Here is an 18932-nt window from a genome sequence, read left to right on the forward strand (position 1 = left end):
GGAGAAGCTACTGCAGATGCTGCTGGGAGGTTTTCAAATACCTTTAATGCCAAAGGGGTCTTTGCCAATTGTTTTCGATATCAGGAGTAATCCTTACAAGAACCCATGAAACAGGTGTTCTATGCTTATTTTACAGAGAAGAATCTGAGGCCCAGGAAAGGGAAATGACTTGCCTGTGATCACAAAGCCGTGAATCCCAGAACGGGAACCAGACAGCTCTGTACCTCTAAATGGTCTTTGCAGTCAACTTGGGGTCCCATTTGACCTTCCTCTAAGATGAAAGCAGCTGGACAAGATTCATGTATTTATTCCTTCACAAAGCACTTAGCAGCTGCTGTGTGCCAGACACAGTGCCAGCACCAGAGAAACCCTAGCTCATTGCAGGCCAAGGGTGCAGACACATGGCCTGCAGCCTCACGTCCTTCCCGCCCTCCCTGCCGTGGCAGAGACCACTGCTGGCCTCCAGGACCTCAGACACCCCTCGGCCTCGTGCACCATTAGCAGGCACTTAGAGTTGGCTCCACACCAGTTGAGGCCTTGCTGTGACCCCCCCTGCTCTGGCAACTCAGTCCCTGGTTCTGTGGATGTGTTTATGGGTCGGTGTCTTCACTCGACCAGCCTTTACTAGCACCCTGAGGCCACTCTGCCATAAGGAACTAGGATGTTAGTTCCCACTGGGGTGCTCAGAGCATTGCAGTGCAGCGTGCCAAATGGCCCTCTAAATAGAGGCCAGGCCTGCGCCTAGATCTGTGGTAAAGAGAACGAGGACATGCAGCCGTATGTCCACTTCTGACAACTAACAATGCCTGACAGTTGTTCCAGGGAGCTTAGCCAGGTGCAGTAGGAATGGGTGATCCTGGGGTCGGATCTGCTGAGGCCATTGGCCCCAAAAGCCAGCTGAGCCCATCCAGCCTAGGGAAAAGCTTGGTCACTCAGCCAGACAGTCACCCAAGTCGTGGTGAGGGGCTTCCTGTTCACGAGTGCCTGAGACTCAGAGGGCTGCCCCACTCACCTGTTTGGGGACCTTGAGCCAGTCACGTGCCCCGCCTCTATTAAGTGAGTGCAGCAAGCTCAGCAGTTGGAGCCAGGGGCGGGATGAGAGGAGCTCACTGCCGAGTGCCCAGCCCAGGGTGTGCAGGGGGCTCAGGAAGTGCTGGCAAAACCTGACTCTAAAGCCAGAGCTCTGTGGACACAGCCGCGTTGTTCTCGGCTCTGAGAAGTCAGACCAGCTCTGATATTGTTGCTTTTCAGACAAGTGATGGAGCAGCAGCAGCAGCGTCAGGAATCTCTAGAGAGAAGAACCTCAGCCACAGGTGAGAGCCCCTCCTTCCTGTACCTGTGCCCGGTTGGCAGCCCCTTCACTTGGATGGTGCCAGGGGCACGTTGGGCCCTCTGTGAAGAGCTGTTGGTTGCAAAGGTCTCAAAATGTGGCAGTCACGTCCGATGAAAGGAGGGGAAGAAGAGGACAGAGGAGAAGGTGGAGGGTGAGCTCAGCTTGGTCTGGCCCTGCCCACCACACATTCCCCGAGTACCTGCTGTGTCTCGGGCACCATGCTAAGTGTGGGGACACAGCGATGGACGAGGCAGGTACAGCCCCTGCCCTGGGGAGCCCACTCTTCAGCCAAGGAGACCCTGGATCATCACTGAGCACACGAGCTGACCAAGTGAGGCTCAGAGCTACACAGAGAAGGGCCCAATCAGCCTGGGGTCAGTCCTGAACATTGGCCAGGGCTCAGCACAGTAAAGCAGAAGGGTTGTCTGGAAAATTGCAATGTTGGTTAGTAAGTACAGCACTTTATAACTTACAAAGTGCTTTCATATCCTGTCTTACTTAATTCTCTCAAATGCCCTGGGAAGTAAACAGGTGAATATTATCCTGTTTTACTGATGGGAAAACTGAGCCCTCGCTGGTTGCAGGCACCCCTGCTTATGAGAATGCTGGCTGATACCACCCCCTCTCGGCCTCCTGCTCCAGCGCTGGTCTACCCTCTGCATTTCTAATGTGGGTTTGACCCTGTCACCCCTTCCCAGTCACTCCTGAACAGCCCGACCTCCTTGGCACAGCCTGCAGGGGCACAGGCCTGGTTCCTGCACACCTCCTGCCCAGCTCTCCCCTCCTGGTATCTGCTTTCGGTGCCTCCAGTGCCTGTGAGCCTCCTCTCGTCCTCTTCCTCCTTCCTTGCACTCACTCCCCCTTCACCACTGAACTCCTGCTCTTCCTCGCGTCCCGGTGCAGTCAGTACTTCCCCAAGGAGGGCTTCCACGAACTTCTGGCCAGGTTGGAGCCCTGCTTTGTATGCCAAGATGGCATTGTGTGCCTGCTCTTGGTGGCACTTGTCAGCCTGCCCCAGTAACGATTGTGCGTTCATCTGGGAATGCTCGATTGCTTCCCCACCAGGCCACAAGCACCGTGAACAGAGAGCCTGTGGCCATTTTTCCCTGCACCTGGCACAGTGCTGGGCACACAGTAGAGGCTCAGACATCGTGGGAGGGAGGGCTGGTTGGAGGGATGGACAGGGGGCAGGGGACAGCCCAGCACTCACCATTGCTCCCTAACATATATGCCACAGTCAGCCCTGTGACCCGCAGTTACCTGCCACAGCCCCTAAAGGCCAAGGGTCGGTCACAGCCGCATCTCAGGAACCAACATCTCCCAGTGCCTAGGATGGTGCTAGGTACTGAGAAGGAACAGAGAAGGAAAAAAAGGTACACTTTGTGCCACCAAAGAGCTTCCCCTCCCACTGGAAGACCATGATTGGAGCAAAGGAAAATTAGCTGAGCTCAAGGCATGTTAACCAAGTGTGTAACATTGTGGGTCAAGCCTGGCCCCAGAATTCTGGGGAGACCAGCATAGGGAATGACTGGAACAGTGCCCAGCACATCCCACAGGGGCTTCCTGGAAGAGGCAACCTTGAGCTATTCCTCATCCCTTGGAGGAGCAGGCTGCCCTCTGTCCCTCCTCCCAGGACAGCACCAGCTAGGGGCTAGGGACTGACTGAGCCCCACTGTTGTGTTTCAGGACCCATCCTTCCACCAGGGCACCCCTCATCTGCAGCCAGCGCCCCCCTCTCGTGTAGCGGGCCTCCACCCCCTCCCCCACCCCCTGTCCCACCTCCACCCACAGGGGCTACCCCCCCTCCACCACCCCCACTGCCAGCTGGAGGAGCCCAGGGTGCCAGCCACGACGAGAGCTCCGTGTCAGGACTGGCCGCTGCCCTGGCTGGGGCCAAACTGAGAAGAGTCCAGCGGGTAAGCATCCCCAGGCGCATGTGGATGGGTTGGGGGACCAGTTTCTAACTGCCAAATGGACAGAGCCTTCCCATGTCACCTGCGAGAGACAGAGCAAAGCACCGCCCTCCCCCAACCTAGACAACACCTCTGCTGGTTGTTGTTAGATGAGAAAACACAAGACAGCGCTGTGTAGACCATAAGGTGCTTTCAGTTATATAAATTGCCCTTCTTGAGTAGGGCAAGAAATATTTCCCTCTTTATAGATCAGGAAACTGAGGCACAGATGTTTAAACAACTTGTTCAAGTCACGCAGTTTATCAGTTGCAGAGTTTGGACTCAGGCCCTGGGTCACAAACTTAAGTCCATCTCTCTTTCCACTGTACCAGGTTCTGTCATGGAAATCAATTCCATCAGACTCAGCTTCTCTTCCCCAGCCCTTCCACAGATGTCCTGGAAGGTGGAACTTCTGGCATACACTACGTGTGGCTGTGGTTCTAAGAATACCTCTTCCACAGAATTGCCTCTCCTCCCCCCTCATATCACACCGTCTTGGCATGGACACTGACTATGAGCCAGTAGACCTGGGGAGTGTCTGCCCATGTGTGACCGGCCAGTCCTGGTCTCGCTCTGGACTCTGGTTTTGTTGCCTGTGGGGTTGGGGGAGATTGGACGAGATGACTTCTCCCTCAGGCCTCTTCCAGCGCTGCCAGGATGAGAACACACATCCACATTCACACACATGCCCTTCACCCTCTCCAGTAATGTCCTGCCACAGAGAGCAGACATAAACGCTGCACCCTTTCCCCTTAGCCAGAAGATGCATCTGGAGGCTCCAGTCCCAGCGGGACCTCCAAGTCTGATGCCAACCGGGCAAGCAGTGGGGGTGGAGGAGGAGGCCTCATGGAAGAAATGAACAAACTGCTGGCCAAGAGGTAGGTGTTAGTCTTCCCCAAACTCAGCTCTTGTCCGGAACACCTGTGCCTTAGCATCGTCCAGCAAAGCCATTGTCACCTGGGCTAGCCAAGCAGGGGAACTGCAGATCAACTTCTCCCTTCTTAAGGGGTCACTCTGAGGCATCAGGGCAAAAGGAGTCTCTACTCTAAACCCTCCTTCATTTCTGTATGACAAGTGGTTATTGAAGCATCTTCCACGTGCTGGCCCTGTCCTGAGCAGAGAGAAATTTGGAGATAATGTCAGAGATAAATTCAGAGGGAAAAGAGGAGTATTCCCTGAACTTAAAATCGCACCGTAAACAAGGTGTGGCCCCAGTGCTTGAGCTGCTCGAGCACAGCGTGGTGAATGCAGGCGAGGGGCCAGTCCTACAGGGCCGATAGGGAGGACACAGAAGAAGGAATTAGGAAGGGGCAGGAGCCCAGGGGTCATGACCCCTGAGAGATGGAAGAACAGTTCCATCCACGTCATGGTTGGGCTCTGGGTGCCTCGTCATCCACTTATCCATCCACACTAGCAGGTGTGGCTCTAGCTGGCCCAAAGCCATTAGCCTCTCACTATGGCTCTTGGTTGTTTCCCAACTGAAACCTGAGCAAGTGGAGAAATCAGACAGCTCCTTCTCAGAAGAGTTGCAAAGCTGGGATTTCACTTGTAAATGTGGCCTGGTAGCAGGAATGTGCTGACATAGGCTACCAGTGCCATAGCTCACCTGGGCACCACAGGGCCCAGGAGCCAGCCTCACCTGTCAGAACGCTCCTTCTTGTCCAAGAAAAGCCGTGGCAGGGGCCTTGCTCCAGCAGTGACCCTCCGGCCTTCTCTCACTCTCAGGCTCTTCCCGCTGCCCTCCCAGTCACTAACCCTTGAGTGTGAACTCGCTGTGGGCTGGGGTTTTCACCTCATTAAATCCACACAGCTCTGCGAGGAGGAAGGGGGACACAGAAGCCCACAAAGTGCAGGTGGCTGGTCTGGCGCTTCATGGCAGGACCAGAGCCACTTTTCTTGCCCAGGGCTTCTGTGCACACAGCAAGGGACGGCACAGAGGAGAGCCTACCACAAGCGGCAGAAGGAGCAGTGAGGTTGATCCACAGCACAGGCCTTTCCTGAGCCTCCAGCTGGGCGTGAGCATATGTAGGTAACCAAGGCAGGGGACAAACTTCTGAGCACTTGTCATACAGCAATGACTGGACATGTGCAGGGTGACTGTGGCTGCACAGTGGTGGGAACAGCTCCCTGGTGGAGAGAGCTAGGAGGGCTTCACAGAGGAGGTTCCCCATGTGCTCAGCCTTGAAGGTCGAGACCGATTCTCCAAGCTGAGGTGGGAGAGGAGCACATTCATGCAGAAAGAAGAGCAGAGGTGCAGTGGGCAGTGTTAATGTACCTGGGGAGGCTGAGGTGTCCACTGTGCCTAGAGCAGGGGTCACAGAGGAGATTGACCAGACATCAGGCTGGAATAGGGAGCCTCGTTGTGCAAGCACAGGAGATGCCATCTCAGAGAGGTGAATGGGGCCTCATCATAGGTGGTTTCTCAAAAAGAAAATGTTAACGCTTTCCCCAAGTCCAGAACCAACCCATTAACAATAACAGCTTGGCCTAGGTGGTTGAGACCTAGGGAGAGGAAGTTCCTGAGAACAGGAAAAGGCCAGTGTTGCCAGGAGCCAGGGAGACGGCCAGATGCTGGTAGAGAGTCAAGCCCCTACTGAGAACAAACACACTTTGCACTGCCCAGCAAGGATCAATGAAGCCGCTCTTTGAAACCCCCTTGTGATGGCTGCTGGGCGGAGCTGACCCTGAGAATGCCCTTGCAGACTCTTTAAGGAAGGTTCTTGGGATGTTCTGCTCCTCCCCGAGGGCTGCAGTTGAGTCTTTGTCCCGGCAGTGGAGCACGAGAGGGAAAATCAGTATTGCTGAGAGCAGCTCTGTGATGAGCGCTTTCATGGACGTTTAGCTCGTTGAACCTTCCCAGGACTGGAACGGCCTGGTCTGCTTTGTATTCTTAAAAGATTAAATGCTGGCTCTGGGTAGGAACAGAACATCACGGGGCGCAGTAGCAGTGGGCAGTGGTGAGGAGACTGCTGCAGACCAGAAGAGATGATGGTGGCCTGCACTCGGTGTTGGAAGTGAAGATGGGAAAAGACAGACTTGAAGTCGAATGCAGGTGGAATTGGCTGGGCTTTCCTGTGGTGAGGAAGAAGCTGGTGTTGAGGATGATCCCAGGTTTGTGGGAGGAGCGTTGGTGGGTAGATCTGTGCTTCCTGAGATGAGAAGACTGAAGAAGGAGGCCCCTGTGGGGCTGAGGGAGCTATGGGGGGGCCCGTCACTCGACTGCTGACGGCCAGCCGGCAGCCCTCACCACTCATCAGGCCAACCTCCCTCTCGATGGGCAGCTCACCTCCTGAGTTCTGAGAGTCATATGCTCTGGCAGCTTCACAGAGTTGAAGATCCCCAAAGGCATGTCTTTGGGGAATATTAAGGGTCTGCCTGTGTAGACCTGAGAGTTAGCAAGGTATGGGTGACCTCTGGGGCCAAAAAGTGTGAGTGAGTTTTTAGAGTACATGGAAAGAGACTTCTTGCCTGTAGGGGAAAGGTGTGAATTGACTACAGGCGTCAATTTGCGCTTATTCAGTCTTTCCTTTCTGAGCATGTCCAGGTTATTGGTGGCGTTCCAGATTGGGAAGAGTGTGGCTGGGTAACTGAGCTCCAAGATAGGAGGAGCTTTGGGGCCGGCCTGGTAGCATAGTAGTTAAGTTCATGAGTTCCACTTCAGTGGCCCAGAGTTCATGAGCTTGGATCCTGGGCACAGACCTGCACACTGCTCATCAAGCCGTGCTAGGATGGCGTCCCACATGCAAAATAGAGGAAGATGGGCACAGATGTTAGCTCACGGCCAGTCTTCCTCAAGCAAAAAGGAAGATTGGCAACAGATGTTAGCTCAGGGCAAATCTTCCTCACCAAAAAGAAAAAAAGATAGGAGCTTTAGGGTAAGAGAAAAAGGGTTCTTCTTCCCTCTCACAAGGTGGTGGGGTCTGCTTACTCAATCCAGGCAGCCTGCAGACAGAACATTCCCGCAGCCCTGACCTCTGACAGCCTGCGGCCCAGAGGGGCACCTCTCCCTGTCCCATGTGGCCAGGCCTTGAGTGTCCTGGAAGAATAGCTGCCACCCAGCCAAGCCCAGGCCCTCCCGGAAGCCTAGAGAGGGCACAAACCAACTTCCTCCAGCCTTCAGCTGCTGTAAACAGAGATGGCAGTGTCCCCCAGACTCCATCCTCTCTGCCCAGGCCACTTCTGTGTCCAGGGCCATGGGACAAGCACAGAAGGCCTGGACACTCCCCTGCGCATTGCCATGGACCACATGGGGGCTTGGACAAGTGCTTCCTTCACACAAAGCAAGGGGCAGACCCTACCACTGGGCCGTCTGAGGACCATGCTGTCTCCAGCACAGAGGAGACATCAGTGTGAAAACCTTCAGGAGCTGATGTCTGTCTTCTTCCTCCTTGCATTAGGAGAAAAGCAGCCTCCCAAACAGACAAGCCAGCTGATAAAAAGGAAGATGAAAGCCAAACGGTAAGGGATGCCCACCCATCACCCACCCCTGCAGTGTGAGTAGACCAGGAAGGTTCTCCGGCCTCAAGCCAGGCCTTTGGGCACCGAGGTGCACGTGATGTGGACAAACACATGATAGATACTTCACCAGGTGATTTGTAGGAGAGCAGGGGACATGCCAGGTGGGGAGGTAGGGGGCAGCAGGACAGGAGGGCCTGAGGAGCCCTCAGTTGGCACGCCTGCACTCACCGAGCATCTAGCAGACACTGGTCTGCTCTGGAGCTCGCAGCCTCGCCACAGAGAGTGCACTTGCAGTGGGGAATGTCTGCTGGCAGACCAGGGCAGTTTTTATTTTCAAATTATTTCTGTCCTTAATGACTCCACCTGAGTCCATCAATTCCAGCAGGAGCTGCAAGTGAGCTAGGTGGAGGAACCTGGACTCTGGCTTTTGTCCTTAGTGGGCATCCTGGAGCCTAGTCTGGCCACACTTAGCTCCAAGCATCTGCTTCCACTTAGGGTGGCTAATTCTCTTTTCCTCTGTGTTAAGCTTTCCCTATAAAAATAGACTCCTATTGAAACTGCTAAGTTTAGACCTTAACTACAAATGGCAGACAGGTTACATCTCAGTGGCAGAAGGAGACAGAAATACAAACACCAGGCACCAGTGCATACTTGCTGACTTATCTCCCCCACCAGCAGGGTGAGGCTAACCTGGGGTGACCCTGGGCTCCAGCCCTGCCGGCCTGTTTTCCCTTCCTCTGATCCCCACACCTGGACACATGCGGTCTGCTTGGCCCCACTGGCTAACTCCTCCTCAGCCTCCACTTCTTGGCGTAAACATTACTCCCTGAGAAATAGCCTCTCAGATCCCCAGGCTAGGTAAAGCTCCCCACTGCTTGATCCCTAGCCCCCACCCCGTTCTTCTCCTCGGGCCCTTAGCACATGCATTTTTCTTGTTCAGACTCGCTCATCCCTGCTGGATCCTAAGCCTTGTGAGGGCCAGGCCTGAGGATTCCACTGTCCCTGTGCCTTGCACCGAGTCTGGAGTTCATCCAACTGACTCACCATGAGTTTCTAAAAGTGCAGAGGCCTGTCTGGCCGTGAGCCACAGGATGATCCCAGGTATCAGAAGGCTGAAGGCTGTGGCCTTGTCTCGGCCAGTGGCCTTAGAGCTCCAGCGCTTCTCAGGCCACTGTGGTGCTTCCCAGCCACGGTCCCCACACACCCAGTCTCCCCACTGCAAGGGCTCCAAGAGTAGTGGGTTTCAAGTCCCAGGGACTTCCAGAAGAAACCTTCACCGCTAAATGTGTTCTTTCTTCTGACTCCCACTTTTCTTTCCTTTTTTAGTAGGCCTCCTGGCCACTGCTAGTTCCATTTGCCTTGGTCCCACGCACGGTCAGGAGGCCCTTCCCACACCTGGGACGAGGGTCTCAGGGGAGCGGGGCTAGGAGAGCGCCATACAGCAGAGCAAGCGCAGTGTAGGCAGGCCACTGACGGGCGGCTTTCTTTTTTATACTTTTCAATATTTTCCAAATTCTCTTCATAGAACATGTGCTAGCTTTATAACTAATGGAGAAACAAGCAAACATTATTTAAAAGACGGCAGGAGCCCCGAATGTGGAGTCAGATGGCTCGGGCAGGCGATCTGCCAATTGCTGGCCACGGTCCGATTATGGTACCACTCTAAGGACCAGTTCCACCATGAGGAAATGATGCCCCCACAGTGCACCAGCCCGGCAGCCCGGAGGCCGTATGCCCAGCAGAGCAGGGCAGGTGCAGAGCCCTGTGAGCTCAGACAGCTATACAAAGGTGCTGGGGAGCTGCTGTGGCAGCCTCCTTCCTAGCTTGGAACTGAAGCATGGCTTCCGTTTGTGCAAGGAGGATTCTTATTAATTATTTTTGATTATTTAATAAATGCCATTTTCTTGATAGTATAAAATCTTTCCAAAGTACGCATGCATAATAATGTCAGCTTGTATTACTGTTGGATTATGCGCCTCCATTATTTGAGCATCACCACAGACCTATTTCATGGGCAGAACAGTCATGCATTTGCCAGGCTTCATGGAGCCCCGCCCTGGGCCAGGCACTGTGTGCGTGGGATTCAGAGATGGATAGGACATGGCCACTGTCCTGGAGGGAGAGGACCCAACAAAGAGACTGTCGACAAAGAAAGCACTGAGGGCAGAGAGCAGAGCCCCACGGGCTCTGGGAGTCAAGGGAGAAGTCAACCAGGAGGAGTGGTGTTTGCCCTGAGCTTTAAAACATGAGCTGGAGTTTTCAGGGCAGAGACAGAGCAGAAAGTGGCATAGCAAAGAGGGCAGCATAGGCAAAGGCATGGAGAGGTGGGCTAGTTGGGAGAATGACCCACGTGGGCCCATGGCAGGTGGCGCCAGAGGGATGCTGGGGCTGCCAGGGCCAGGGTTCTGCCTTGCCCACCACTCGAGCCTGCCTCCCACAAGCACTTGGGCGACATCAGGGGCTTTTAGCAGAGGGCTAGTGAGGACAGACCTAGGTTTTAGAACCCTTTGGCCACAACAAGGATGCACCTGAGGGCTGGCTGGAGATAGAGATAGCCTTAGATTCTTACCACTCCCTTCTGTCTTTGTGAAAGAGAAGTGAAGTACGCCTGAGGTCCACTCCCTTCTGTCTTTGTGAAAGAGAAGTGAAGTACGCCTGAGGTCTTCCATACCAGCTCTCTGGGACATAGGCTGTGCCCGTGAGCAGCCCTGACCCAGCCATGCAGCTGGTCTACCTGCACAGCACCCTCTAGGGTCACCCAGACATCTGGTCCTCACACCAGCCAAGAAAGGGGTGACCCAGGCCTGGTGGGGGGAGGTCCCTTAGGTGGGTCCCACCGGGCTAATGCCGTCACAGTGATCAAGGGAGCAGAAGCTCCTTGGTAACAACAGTGCATGCTGTGCACAGCACTGGCACAGCCCAGGAGCTCGGGCCACGTTTGTCGTGCTCCTGGGAAGTCAGCCAGGCGGGGCAGGCTCAATGATGGGTCGGGTCATGTTGGGCCATGAAGAAGACCTGCCTTGCTTTGAGAAGACTGTCTCCCTGCAGCCTTCTTCTTGCCCAAGTCTCAGGCTAGACTAACTCCTCCCCGAGATTTCGAGTTTTCATTTGTTAATATTCATTGTTTTGCTAATTATAAAAGCAATATCTATTCATTAGGAAAATGGGAAAACTGCGGTTTTCTAGATGACCTGGTTGGAGGTATCCTGCCCCAACCAGCCTTCCTAAGCAGACTGATGGCAGAGCCTTTGTTCCCATCTTAGGAAGAGCCGAGCACCTCTCCATCTCCGGGGAGCCGAGCAGCCAGCCAGCCGCCTAATTCGTCAGGTAAGAGGCTCCGTGCTGCCCTGCACCAGCCCCACATCCTAGAGCAGGAGGATGAGCTGATCTGACCACCTCGCTTCACGGAGGAGCAGAGAGGACCAGACGCTATGTTAGCAGGTCTCCCTGCCCTCTTCTGCGGAAGCCCCACTCCTGGGAGCCCTGAACCTCCTTGAGGAGCCAGGGGCAAGCTCAGCTGTGGCCCCCACACTGAGCCCGAGCAGGAGCACGGACGTGCTACAGCGGCTGCCCATGCTGGCAGCCCAGGGGATGACCTGGCCTTGTTGGGGCATCAGAGCTGGCCAGCCGTTGAAGCCCACTGTCCAGCCCTCCCATTTTCCCCACAAGGGAAGGAGCTGGCCTGCCAGCGTGTATGAAGCAGCGGGAGATTGTGCCTGGGGCTCAGGTTGCCGGCTTGGGGCCAGGGCTTTGAAGAGGAATGTTCAAATGTTGTATTCACATCTCCCTGCCCCATGCCAACTATGAGTGCTGTTACAGTGACCACCAGTGAGTCTTGCTCCACCAGAAACACAGTCCCAAATCCCCAAGTCTGAGCTCTAGGACATGGAGATGTGATTAGAAAAGTGCCTTGAGGCTGCACAGTGGGAAGAAGATGCTTGTGTTGGTTGCTCAGTCATTCACAAACATTTGCTCAGCATCTGCTCTGAGCCAGGCCTGTGCTTTTAAGCACCGTGGGGAGAGGCAGAAAGGAACCCGGCTGCCCCCCCACGGGAGGGAGGCTCTCACCAGCTGTTGGCTGTCTCGCTGGGACGGGGCTCCGCACCTGCACAGGCTTCGCGTCCGAAGGCTCTGGTGGCCTGCTTGTGCTCCGTGTCCTCAGACGGCGCTGTCGTGGATTCCTGACTGCATGCAGACCTCACCTCTCAGCGGCTGGGTTAGGTGTCTCCCGCTTTAGGAGTCGCAGCTCATTGTGGTTAAGTGGTTTGCTCAAGGCCACATGCCTGGAGCTTGGATGCTCTCTTGGAGCTCTCTTGCCTGCAGACCCAGCATGTGTCCCCTAGGGTGGCTTTGAAGAGACCTGCCTCAGATGTGCGTTCAGCCTGCCAAGTCTCAGTGCTCAGTTTGGGGCAGTCAGCTTCCCTGCTGCTCTCTGCTCATTTGCAAACTCATTGAATTCAGTTAAGTTCAACAAATCTCTTGAAATAAAATGAAATATAATTTAATGCCACTTAAGTTAAAAAAGAAAAAGGAAAGACAGACCATCTTTCAAGCCCGGGATGGGAAAGAGCCAGCTGCTGTGTGTGTGGGGAAGACCAAGGAGTCAGCGGACAGTGGGTGCTCCTGGGCCCAGGGGCCTGGCCCCAAAAGCAGTGTGCATCTGAGACTGCCTGAGAGTGTCCAGGGTGAGGGGTTTCCTCTGTCTTGCTCAGCCCATTGCTGGGGTCACAGGTTGATTCTAGAAGTCGTAGTGAAGAGGTTCTCTCACCAGTTGGTTCACATTCCAAGGACAGACCCAACCATGGTGAGAGGACTGGAAACCAGGCCACAAGTCAAGGTCAACCGGGTCCAGGGAAAGGGAGCTTGTGTCCTGAGTGGGGGAACACAGGGTGACAGCAGTGCCATCTACAACCCTGCAAGGGCTGCCTGGGCCAAAGGGGTGCTGAGAGTGAGGAGCCAGGTTTCAGCCCCGCTCAAACCAGACCTTCCTGATGGGGGAGCTCTGCACCCTCAGTGTCGGGGGGGGGGGGGTCTTGCTAGGGGTGTTGAGGGCATAGGGGTGGCCACTGAGAGTCCTCTCAGCTCTGAGGCTCTTCATCCATAAAATGAATTGACAGAGGCTGGCCGGAAGCCCTGGGAGCGGAGCAACTCAGTGGAGAAACCCGTGTCCTCGTTACTGACCAGGTGAGCTGCCCTGGGAAGGCCCGAGCTGCGAGTCCAGGGGGGCCAAGGCGGGTGACAGTGCCAATTCACGTGTCTGTTTCATTCCATTGCCGTAGAACCCCGTCTGTGGCAAAGAGCCCTGAAGCTAAGAGCCCCCTTCAGTCGCAGCCTCACTCTAGGTACCGAACAACCCGTCTCTGGGCCTCCTTTGTCCCCTGCCCGTGACTAACACCCCCGGACCCTGTCCCATGTCCTGTCACCTAACAGTTTGCTCTGGGGAAGGGTGTCTGTTCTCCTTTCAGCTCCGGGGGAAGGTCGGGCTGGAGGCCTTCAGGGACGCTGCAGGCCTGCTCCTTCCTCTCCTCTCAGAGGGAGAGCCTGAGGCCTGGGGAGGGAGTGCCCCGTCCAAAGAGATAGTGAAGTGGGGCTGAGACAGAGTCCAGCTCTGGACTCGCTCATGGTGTCACTGGGCAAGCCAGGGGACCTCTCCAGGCCTCCACCCCCACCCCATAAAGAGGTCACTTAACCCCTGCCTCATAGGGCAATCATGGGGACAGCTGTTTGGACAACAGCTGGACACAGGAAGTGCTCACTAGCCATAGCTACACCCGACGGCTCAACTGCTCCTGGGTCTGGCCCGGCACCCTGCCTCCTCTCCTTCCTTGGCACATAGCGCACACAGCCAGTTTTCCCCAGAGATACACTGACCATATTTCCCAAACCAAAAGCTGGTGTGATAACAGGATAGGATCTTTGAAACTGAGGTTGCCCGAAAAGTCAGAGACAAACAGCCACACAGTAAGCAGAGGCCAAGTGTGGCCTGAATTTGCAGGTCTCCAGAAATGGACTAAGCAATGTCTCTATTGCCCACAAATGGAAGGGAGACAGCTCTTACCACAGAGCAGGTGGCATTCGAGTCTGATCTTGCAAAGAGAAGCAGGGTGACAAGCAGAGAGAGCTCTGGCCTGGCCCTGGCAGGAATGGTGATGACAGACACGGGTGAACAGGGATGAGGAGGTCTCGGCGGTCAGCCAGGATTTGTCGAGGGCCTGTGTTCAGCCAGGCTCTGAGCTGGGCCCTGCTGGGCCCTGCCTGCAAGGAGCTCATTTTTCTATTGGAAAGGCCCATCATTAGACACTGGGTTCTGAGAGGTGCTCTGGAGAAGACATAGCAGGGTGACAGTGCCAGGGACAGAGTGACAGTGCCAGGGACAGAGGTGCTTCAGGACGTGGGCTGGGGCAGGCCTCTCTCAGAGGTGGTGTTTGAGTTGACCTGGATGGATTGTGGGGACAGCCTTCCAAGCTGAAGGGACATAAGTGCTGAGGCCCTGAGCAGGTGACCAACCTGGCAAGTTCCAAGAAGAGAAAGCAAGGCCGTCCCCCTGGCCAAGTTCTGAGTGGCCAAGTGCCCTCACAGAGCAAGGATATTGTCAAGGGCATTCCCACTCAGAATGGGGCTCTCCAACTCTGAGACAATCTGTTCTCTGGTTTCACAGATGGCTTCCAAGGGGACGTGTCACAAGGGGCCCTCAGGCTGTGGTGCTGCAGAGCTCACAGAGCGTGTTGGGCTTGTCATCGGGGGGCCGTCAGGTGTGCAGAGGGGCAGAACTGAGGCCATAGGGGTGAAGTGGTTTGCCCAGGTGACCCAGAAAACTGTCACTGGTACAAGAACTCGAGCCTGCAGGACAGGTGTGATGAGCCCAGGGACCTTGGGCTGGACCTTTTTCCCCATTGGGACCCAAAATTACTTACACACTCATTCAGCACCACGTTTTCACCTCTTGAGTTCACCCAGGAGGGGTGTGGGAGCACTTTATTTTTCTTTTTTTTTTAAATCCCGGTTTGTACACTGAACAACTAACATTTCATTTATGTAGCATTCACTGGGGTGTTTTTCCAGATTTATCGAGATTAATTGACATCTGTTGTGTAAGTTTAAGATGTACAACATGGTGATTTGATATATGTATATACTGTAAAATGATTACCACCGTAGTGTTACTTAACACTAGTCATCACATAGTTTCCTTTTTGTGTGTGGTAAGAACTTTCAAGATCTGCTCTCTCAGCTACATTCAAGTCCGTAGTACAGCACGGTTAACTCTAGTCACCGTGCTGTACAGTACACCCCCGAACTCATTCATCTCAAGCCTGGAGGTGTCCGCCCATTGACCACCTTCACCCATTTCCCCACCCCCCCCGCCACAGCCACTGGCAGCCACCAGTCTACTGTTTCTAGGCATTCAGCTTCTTCAGATTCCACGTGTAAGTGAGATCACGCAGTGTTTGTCTTTCTCTGTCTGGCTTATTTCATTTAGTATAATGCCTTCAAGTTCCACCCATGTTGTCAGAAGCAGCAGGATTTCCTCCTTCCTCATGGCTGAATACTATTCCATTGTGTGTCTGCACCACATCTTCTCCATCCATTCATCTGTCTGTGCCTGCTCAGGCTGTTTCCCCACCTTGGCTGTTGTGACAGTGCTGCAGTGAACATGACGGGGCAGGTGTCTCTTCAGGCCAGTGATTTCATCTCCTTCACATGTACACTTGGAAGCAGGGTTGCTGGCTCCTATGAGAGTGGTGTTTTAATTTTTTGAGGACTCTCCATGCTGTTCTCCACACTTGCTGCATCAGCATGTTAGTGTTCATGCTTGTCCTCCTCAGCTGCAGACAGTCCTTGATTTCACCACATGGTCCTAACCTGTACCCCAGATTAGGTGATGCCCTGTGGCCGGGCTGGCCCTGCCAGATTAAGTGTGTGTCCACCAACCATCACTTCGACAGTCCCTCTCACTGGCTTGGTTCACATTACTTCCCTGAACCTGCAGGCTCCAGCCCTTCTCTCCACATGGGCAGAGAAATTGATCCAGAAAGCATGCCCTTTGGCACCGTCGGCCTGTGTTGAAGGCCAGGTGGTTAGACGAGCATTTGCCAAGATTTTCCAGGGTCGATTCATGTGCAAGAGACATGAAATTTCAAACAAGCTAACCTCAGTTCAGAAAATTTCAAAGAAGTACAATCCATGAGACTGAAACCTTGCCCCAAAAGAGCAAAACCACAGCAAGGACGTTTCCTGAAGACGCGGTGATGCACGAGAGCCACTTCCCAGCACCTGGGGCCCTGGTTGTGTGGGAAGTAGGTCCTTGAGGAGGAGGAGTTACTGGACGGTTGTGTGGTGCACATTGTATGTAAGGCTATCATTCCTAGTTTTCCCCCAGCCTCAGTTTAGCCAGGAACGGAGACCCCCACATGGAGGAGTAGCATATCGACGTTGTTTTCTTTCCAGGGGAGGCAGCATGTGCCATGTAACACTGTCTGCTCACATTGCCGCGTCTGTGTGAGAGCTCTCAAATCAGAAGACAGCTCCCCTGCTGGACCCCAAGTCCTGACTCTTGGGTTGGGAAATATGGTCACAGTATCTGTGAGAGAGACCCTCTTGAGGTGGAGACAGGGCATTAGAGTCCTTTTCAAGTAGCTAAAGAGTAGCCAGAGGTCAAAGCAGGAAGCATTTGAAGGACGGAGGGAAGAGGGCAGTGCCCGGCCCCCAAGCAGGGAGGCCCTGTGCACCCCGCTTGCCTATCCACGCTCGGCCCTCCAGCGAGGCTGGCGCCTGCAGGCCCCACCACCCTCTTTACCGCGCCCTGCCATCTGTCCCCAGGATGAAGCCAGCAGGGAGTGTGAACGACGTGGCCCTGGATGCCTTAGATTTAGACCGGATGAAACAGGTGAGTCTGTCCTTTCCTGAGAGGCTGTGGAGCAGCACGAGGCTGGGCACCATCTCAGGTCCGTGTGGGCAGGCCCAGCGAGCCCACGTGGCTGCCACAATTAGGGAGCCAGCAGTGGAGGAGGGGGTGCCCACGTGCAGCATTCGTCCCCACCCCCCGCCATCTCCAGAACGAAGTCTCTGCCCTTCTGGGCACTCCCAGCCTCCTGTGGGACTGTCTCCTCCAGGGCGTCCCTTAGTTTCTCCAGAGTGTGCCTGAGGTGTGGGCGTCAGCAGAACCTGCCAGCGTGTCCCGTCCCCAGTTCACACTCCATCCTTCCCCAGCTTAGGACGTGGTGGGGGTGAGGGCTGAGGTTCTGGAGGGAGGCCCAGGGTGCCCCTGCCCCTTCAGACACACTGCCCCCAGCAAGGCCAGCTTCCCGTCTCTGCTGCCAACAGGAGATCCTCGAGGAGGTGGTCCGAGAGCTCCACAAAGTCAAGGAGGAGATCATCGACGGTGAGTGGAGGGCCCACCCAGGGGTCCTTGAGATCGCGCAGAGCTGCTGTTGTCCGGGGCTGCCAAGCGCTGGAGCCAGGATGGCCTGCGGCTCTGTCCTTGGGTGGCATCCTTCTCCCTCTGGACAGCCCACATCACCCTCTTCGTTGTCTAGCTGAGCAGCTGGGGCTCAGACAAGCTAAGTGACTTGCCTGAGTATACGCACGTCCCTGGTGGCACGACACCTAAATCTTCCCCCCAGGGGGGGCTTCCCGGGGAGGACCCTTGGGGAGCGCACAGAAGGGAGAACAGCCCCGTGCGCTCCAGAGCCAAGAGCAGTCGCCACAGCTTGAGTGACCTGTGTTTCCTTCGGTATCTGGACTTAGAGCGCCTCTTTGATTCTGCCACCTCCAGTCACTGGCTTTGGGGTTATGCGGGTGATTGCTGCCTTCCCAGAGGTTTAGGGAGACCAAGAAGCCACAGAACGACCTTTGGGCCTGACCTAGTCCACAGCCTGCTTGGCCCTGGGCTGGGGGAGCAGCCTCTGGCTCCAGCGGGCGGGGCCTCGTCACAGTGAATCACATCCGTCCTTCCCGTTCCCACCAGAGCCTTTGATGCACCGGCTCAGATCTGGAGCCAGAGGAAAAGGAAAGGTTTGGCCAGGTCTGTGCACTGAGGCACAGCCTGGGCCACCCATCTCCTCCCCAAGCAGAGGCAAGGGATGAGGTCACACCTGGGGCAGGCCTGGCCCCCGGGGCATCAGAGGGGACCTGGGCAGGAGAGGTTTCCATGAACTCACAGGGGTGGGCGCTGGTAGCAGAGGGCTGCCAGGACTCTGGAGAGGGGATGCCAGGGTGGGAGCCTGCCTGAGGGCCCCACAGACCTGGATCCCCCTGCCCAGAGGTGGCTGACCAGGCCACACCCTCTCCTTGTCCCAGCAGAGAGCACTCAGTTCCTGTTTGTCCAGTCTCCCTGCAGGTCTGGGCTGGGCAGATAAGGAGTTAATGAATGAAGAGGGTGAGATAGAGCTGGAGCCAAAAGGGAGTCCCAGAGGCCAACTGTGAACTCTGCTTTAGTGCTGGTGCCCCCATTTGGGGGGCTGCCTACGCCCCCAGGGCTAGACTGGTGTGGGGCCAGCGGCAAGGCTGCCTAGCCAGCCTGTCTGCAGAGGGAACAGGGGGATGGAGGCAGTGGGGGTGATGGGACACCCTTCTCTGGGCTTCAACGTCCCCATCTGCCGAAGGTGCAGCCACAGGTGGAAGCTGCCTAGCGGGTGGGCAGCAGAGTAGGCTGGGGCGGAGGAGGGCGAGCAGGGGCCCAAGAAACTTCCCCTTGTTACTTGAGCCCTCAGCTCTTTCTCCTGGGTTTTGGCTCCAGGCCCAGTGGGGTTTATCTGGGGAAAAGACCAAATCTGGGGGAGAACCCTAAGGGGTGGGGCAGGAAGAAGCTGGAGAGAAGAGCAAGAGAAGCCCCTGCCCCTCCCTGGAGGGGAAAGAGCTCAGGCCAGGGGAGTGGGGGGCAGGAGCCGTCCAGCCTGCTCAAAGCCAGGGGCCTCCTGCTGCTGCCGGCAGGGGAGCGGCTCCCAGGTCCTCCAGGCAGAACCAGGATGCCCCTGTCCAGACCTTTCCAGGGCTCCTGATGCCCGCCAGCCCCTCACCACCTCTGAGGCTGTGGGCAGGTCACACTCCCCTAACCTCAGCTCATTCTCTAAGGGTGGGGGCGGGGCGGGGGGAGGCAGGACCACCCTCAAGGGACTCTGCTGGCTCAAGAAATGGTAGATTAGAGACCCACAGGGGCTTTGCTGTCACCCCAAAGACTGGGGTGGGAG

General features: G+C 55.6%; 1 protein-coding gene across 14 annotated transcripts in view; it reads left to right on the forward strand.

Annotated features, from left to right (window-relative positions):
- EVL (Enah/Vasp-like) overlaps window positions 1-18932 on the forward strand; it is a 160342-nt gene that overhangs the window by 140767 nt on the left and 643 nt on the right. For 8 of the 14 annotated variants that reach the window (XM_070593208.1, XM_070593211.1, XM_008539577.2 and 5 more), the window contains 9 exons: window positions 1252-1313; window positions 3020-3249; window positions 4042-4163; window positions 7683-7743; window positions 11007-11070; window positions 12861-12927; window positions 13023-13085; window positions 16564-16630; window positions 17068-17125. In XM_070593208.1, the coding sequence (XP_070449309.1) occupies window positions 1252-1313; window positions 3020-3249; window positions 4042-4163; window positions 7683-7743; window positions 11007-11070; window positions 12861-12927; window positions 13023-13085; window positions 16564-16630; window positions 17068-17125 (794 nt within the window). The remainder of the gene's footprint in view (window positions 1-1251; window positions 1314-3019; window positions 3250-4041; window positions 4164-7682; window positions 7744-11006; window positions 11071-12860; window positions 12928-13022; window positions 13086-16563; window positions 16631-17067; window positions 17126-18932) is intronic. The other 6 variants (XM_070593214.1, XM_070593212.1, XM_070593216.1 and 3 more) reach the window with 1 other exon arrangement.

This window comes from Equus przewalskii, chromosome 25, assembly GCF_037783145.1.
Source record: "Equus przewalskii isolate Varuska chromosome 25, EquPr2, whole genome shotgun sequence".
NCBI classification, from domain to species: Eukaryota; Metazoa; Chordata; class Mammalia; order Perissodactyla; family Equidae; genus Equus; species Equus przewalskii.